The 6,176-nt window shown below is 39.4% G+C and overlaps 1 protein-coding gene across 1 annotated transcript in view; it reads left to right on the top strand.

The window, feature by feature from the left end:
- MAP3K5 (mitogen-activated protein kinase kinase kinase 5) overlaps nt 1–6,176 on the top strand; it is a 71,355-nt gene that overhangs the window by 23,546 nt on the left and 41,633 nt on the right. The window contains 2 exon segments of the mRNA XM_008635967.2: nt 3,488–3,647; nt 5,711–5,864. Coding sequence (XP_008634189.1) covers nt 3,488–3,647; nt 5,711–5,864 — 314 coding nt within the window.

Genomic DNA, 6,176 nt, shown 5'->3' with positions numbered 1-6,176 from the left:
AGCAGGAGTTTGATTTGCCAGGCAGTGCTTTCTGTTTGGTGTCCACCCACAGCATTATCTGTAGTACACAGAAATTAGAGAAGTTCTGCTTTCTGGTGGGGGATTAGGAGAGAAGCAAGAACAAACTGGTCAAGTTCAGATGAGGTTATATGGAAATTATATTGCTAGGCTGGGAAAGGTGTAAGGAAGGATGTAGTCATTAACAGTTCTTCAGAGGGTGCATGAGATTGCAATTAGGAGATGCATATCTGATTACATTGGCAATATTGGAATAACTCCAGTAAAAGTAAGAATAAATCCAAGAGAAGTTTTACCAATCTGCATCAGATCAGAAAATTTGCCTTCTAAAAGTTCCTACCTGTACTTGTCAGATAATAGTTCACAACTAAATGAGCAAATGGAGCATTAATAAAAACCCTCCTTCTATTTTCTGGGTAGTATTGCTTTCTTAACCATACAAAGGACTTTGAGACCAGAACAGAAATGCTGTCTTCTGCATTGACAGTTATGATCTCTGCAGGCTGTGCAACTTTGACACACAAAGGATCCCGTAATGTGAATTGTTCTGTCAATATTTGAGCAAGGAAAGCAGTTTATTTATAAAGCCTTCATAGTAATATCTAACTGGTAATATCTACTTAGTGTATCTCATTTTTGTCACAAGCTGTGGGTATATTCTTGGTGTTATAAAAACAATGGCTTTTCTGGCATTAATGGTTCCTCTATTTTGGCTCATTTGTTTTAAAGGCAAAATATTTTTGATAAAATATACTGGAATTCAGCTGCTGCTTTTTTTCCCTCCCCTTGAGAATGCCAAGTTTATCATGAAAGAAGAGAATGTCTTGACTTTGCCTGGATTTTCTTATACTCTCAAGAATCTTTTAAAGATGGTGAAATAAAAATAAACTTACAAAAGGGAAATTATACAAGGAGACCATAAATTCAGAATTAAATTCTTGAAGGTTCACTTTGCAAGTTTCCAAAACAATCCTTCCCCCACAAGTTCTTTAAATTGGAGTTACAGTCTTTTGAACCTATTGCTAATGTCATCACACAGCAACTGCATCTCAGGGATAAGTAACTTCCCTTTCAGGGATGAGTAATTTTGTAGATGAGCTTTGCAGAGGATGGTCAGCAAACCACAGTGAGTTTTAGCACCAAGTACTTCACCTTTCTCAGAAGAACTTGATGAGAGGGTGATGTTGTCTTCTCTAAGGTAATAGGATCCACTTCACAGAATACTTGGGTAAAACTTCCATTTTATTCAAGTTACATAACAGTAATGATTCCTAAACTCGGTGTCCTCAGGTATCATAACTGCTACACATCCATCCATTGTCCCACTATCTTCCTGTAAGTCTCCCTTACTGAGCTGGGACTCAAAATGGTTGCTGTCACCAGTCCTACCCTCCTGACGAACACCTCTCCCTGCCATGCCAGTAATGCCAGTCCCTCTCCATGTGAGTTGTACTTTTCATCAAACCCACACCCTCAGTTTGTACCTCCCTTTAGCTCTGTTCCCACGTCTGGAGCACAGAAGGGCTGTGATGGGTGTCTTCCTGCAGGTGCAGTAAACCATGGCAGAGCATGTCTGCCTGTGAACCAGAGACTGGTGCTGCTGCTCGCTGTGACAAATAGCTTGTGATAGCTGGTCAGTGGCCACTGCAGCTGTGTGTGCCATCGCTCAGTGCTTAGCAAAGGCCCTGTGCACAGCTAAATTCCTCCCTTCCCCCTTCCTCTCAGCAGAGGCACATCCAACTGAAATGATCCACGTATCCTTGTGATACCAGTTACCTACATCCCTTGTGATGAGGTCACATTAAAAACCAGTGGAAGTTAATAGGTATCTGTCTTTTCTTGTGTGTTGCTATCACATGCATGCAAATGCTTTAGACATTCTAGTAGAGCCCTGTGGCCTTTGAAGATATTGCTGAGGAGTGTTACTCTAAAGTTCTGGGGGAGATTAATTTTTTCCATTTACTGTGTTTTATGGATAGCATTCAGGTTTTGTTCTCTAGAAACCAGCTAAAGTTGAACACTTTCAGCACAAATTCCCCCTCCCTGTTCTCCACTGATGAGTGCAGGTATACACCTTCAAGCAGTCTCTTTGACCGTGAATGTGTGTAGCACCCTGTCTTAAAGCCTTGCAGAGATGGTCACCATGGTACCTTGTGGAGTTGCTGGAGGTGATGTACACTGCGACATTTCTCAGGCAGATCAGAGATACTTTGTAACATCTATGGCATTGTTTTTCTCTTCAGGAATAACAAAAACTTATTTCCCAAGAAGCAAGCAAATAATGTTGTTTATGATTAAAGTACTATTTTGTTCTGTGTATTACTCAAGCATGGCAATTTCTTGTTAGCAAGAAAGCACAAAGTGCGAAATACAGATGTGAAATAAACTATAGGCCACTTGGATACAATTTCACATTTTAAAAGCTTTTATTACCTGACTTGATGTCATAAAAATGTGAGCAATGTGATAAAACAAGATAAACTTTGTAGGCTGAAGTGTAGCTTATATAACGATACCTATTTTGATAATATTTATTGCTGCTCCCACCATGAAGTTTAGTCTGCTAGCTACTCAAGGAAGGTTAAGGAAAAAAACAAGATCAACTGTTGCATTGAAATTTCTTCTGAATACTCAGCCCAAATATCAAGGACAATGGAAGATGATGTGGGAGGGAAACTGTCATAGTGGAGTAGTGTGGGAAAAGTGAATTAAAGACTACAATAGTGAAGAGGCTTGTTGTGTAAGCTGCAAATTGTTTTTTATGCAGGGGATGGTGCAGCATATCTCATGTTAGCTATATGTAGCAGCTCATATGAACTAAAACTCATCCTGAAGGCCACAGGGGAGCCTGTAGTTCTCAGCAAACTTAGCAAGTCAAAATAAAACCTGAGGCTCTCCGTAGTCTTGAGTTGCTGAGGGACTTGCGAATATTAATAGATGTCTTTCATTGGGGTAGGACTTGCGGCAGTTAAAAGAACATCACTGCTGGAAGAAGCCCAGTGGATCATCTGTTCCTTCTGCATGGGACCTTGTCTATAAAGGTAAGTTTGGGGCTTGGGGCTTGTAAGTCAAAAAAACAAAGCAGAAAAAAACATAATAGGTGCCTTATTCAGCATCTGTTAAGTTTTTGCAGCTATGTTGTGTAGCCTAAGGCCCCAATTTACCTTTACAGATGAGGTCCATGCAAGAACATAGGTAATCTGACTGTGGCCTTGTCCTGACAGTGATGTCTTAAAGTTCCTTTCTTGAGAAGCCTATAGGAAGAGGGGGTGGGGAAAAAAAGTATTCTACCACTTAGGGTGTTTGGAAGGCATATAACATTAACTGGTAAGTATGATTTCTATCTTATTTTATCAAAATGGAGAGGGTATAGTAATGCAAGCAATTAATAGATTTTGAATAAGGGAAATGGTTATTTTAAAATTGCATTAATACAAATTCTTGTCACTTGTTATTCTCTTTGCTACAGGAGTAAAGATCAGCAGCCTGCTTGGTAAAAAGGGGAGCTTGGAGAAACTGCAAAGCTATTGGGAAGTGGGATCTTTCTTGGGGGCCAGTATGTTGGCTAATGATCATATAAGAGTGATCCAGGCTTCAGAAAAGCTGTTTAAACTAAAGGCACCAGCATGGTAAGGTGATAAACAAGGCCGTGTACATTGCTATGTTTTAAAACATTGGACTCCTTCAGCTTTCACATTAGGCACTGTATTCAGCTGTCAGGAGATGTGTTTTGTGCTTTTTAACAGATTTTGCTGTGTGTGCATTGTACTGCACTTTTATCCAGAGAAGGGACTCTCTTCCCCTTTTGCCCTTATTCAAGGGTAGATCTGATATGGGTCTTTAATTTGATGTGTGAGAAGGGCAGATTCACCATTGACTTCAGGCCCTTCTGAGGGCAAAGGGGAAAGGAGGAGTTGCTTGCAGCTACATTGCTGAAGAGAAGTGGTAGTCAGTTGTGAGTTTAGTCATAATAGCCTGAAGGTTTTGGGGAATGAAGACAGCTTAGCTGGAGAGGCCTGGCTGTACTTTTAAATACTGTTAAGGATATGGCACATACCAGTTGTTTTAGGAACTGAATACAAATGAGCTGTATGGTGCAAGCTGCATCTTGTAGTGATTGAGAAGACTGCAAATCAAAGTCCAATTAACAGTAAGGTTATAAATCCAGGGTTAAAGGCAACCCTGTAGATTCAACATCTGTTATGCAAAGGCCAAGAAATGTGTGCTCTGACAGCAGGTTCCTGACACCTGCTTTGGATATAGGCAGCACTTAAGGACTGGTCACCAAATCATTAAGGGCTGGGATCATCTTAGCTGGGGAGAACCAAGACTCCTTTCTGACTAAAAAAGTTGCCACTCTGCTAATTATAAGAGTGAACATCACAGCATATGTATTCTTATCTTTTTATAAAGGATAGAGTGTGTCTCCAGAAGGTGATCAGACAGATGCTAAAATATGGAAATGCTTAACTTCTGTGTTGACATAACATAGAAACTGTAAAAATTAAAAACTCTAATTTTCTGACAAAATGGATTTCATAAATGCTATTTACAGTGTATTTATTTGCAAGGTTTTCCATTTTTACTATGTGTATATTTTACTAAGAAGCTGGATAGCACTCTCTGGAAGTCTCCTGGTAGAATTTTCTGGAGTTTATGAATGCCTGGTTGTCAGGATTTTATGTACCCCAGTGCCTTTGGGGTTTAAGCCTGTGGATTAAACTCTGAAAATACAGCTCACTCATTTGTGCTTCATGAAAAATTTCTCCTGTGAGCAATTCCTTCCCAGTCTGTTGCCTGCTTTATAGCAGGGCCCACTCGGTGCAAATAGGAATAGACACAGTACCTTAGGCCAGCTATCCTGATGGTCTAAGAAGGATGATTAGAAATTGCACAGCTATGGAAATATTCACTAAAGACCCTCTGAGGGTGAAACAAACATTTCCATTAATAGCCTAATTGTGATGAAGTGATAGCAATGATAAATCTTCTTTTAGCATGTATAGCTCACTGCTGTAGTATTCATAAAAATTGCGTGAGCTTATGTTTACAACCTTTTTTTTCAAAAATGCGAAGAGAAAGCAATGTTATCAACAAGCCCCATAAATCAGCCCCAGAAAGTAGAACAACAGAGAGAGTGGTGAACTGCATTGAGGGAAAACATTCAGCACTGCTGTTGTCCTTCCCTAGCAATGCTGAAAGACTGCTTAGCATAGCTGTTGTCATCTTTGTAGGATAATCAGTTCAAGAAGCATCATGTTTTAGAAATCTGTGTTAAATAATTGCCTATGCAGACACAATATAGGAGATAGAACAGTGTAGAAAGTTACACTAGTGGACTTTTCACCTGAGTTTTTATTTTAAGTAGGTCACTACTGAAACAAGTTGGAAATAGGCTCAGTTTGGTCCTTAGGTAGAGGATTTAGTTATTTTGTAATGTTTTCGTGGTTTAGGATTATATGGTATCAGGAATATGTGCAGGAAGGAATGTTCCAGGACTCTTTTATATTTCAGTTGCCTCATTTAGCAGCTGTTTCTAATTGGGAATTGTTATTATGGAAAGCAATCCTAGAGAAGCAAAATATTACTTGGTGTTGCAATGGTGAATAGTTCAGTTGTGATTAACAGCAGAGACATTACTGCTTACAAGCTGTATTGAGTTTTCTGTCTGTGTATGCTTGGATGGTCACAGGTACCTGAAGTCTATTGTAGAGACTATTTTGATATATCAGCATTTTAAGAAACTGACTCCAGAACACCATACGGCCAAACAGGAACTTGTGGATTTCTGGATGGACTTCCTTGTTGAAGCCACAAAGACAGATGTGACTGTAGTTCGATTTCCAGTAAGTAGCTGGTTTTTTGGGTCTTGGGGACACTTTTTGGTAGTTTTTTCGGGGTCTGGGGTCTTTTTTAAACAAATTGTGATGCAAAGGAAATGAGCACAAAAACACTGTATCTGTTTAGGTGGCCAGACAATAAACTGCTCGTCCAGAAGAAATGTATTTGGCCTGCATTTTAGATTGATTTTGATTGAATTCATATGGGTGCAACAGGATTGCACAGTGTACTCCATAAAAAAGTAAGGAGGAAAAAAGTCAAGATAGAATTTTGCTATTTATTGTTTGCTACCATACTTCTAAAGCAAACATTTACAG

The sequence above is a fragment of the Corvus brachyrhynchos genome, unplaced genomic scaffold (genome assembly GCF_000691975.1).
Source record: "Corvus brachyrhynchos isolate BGI_N302 unplaced genomic scaffold, ASM69197v1 scaffold6, whole genome shotgun sequence".
NCBI classification, from domain to species: Eukaryota; Metazoa; Chordata; class Aves; order Passeriformes; family Corvidae; genus Corvus; species Corvus brachyrhynchos.
Note: the sequence above shows the minus strand (reverse complement) of the source record. Positions and strands in the feature narration are given on the sequence as shown.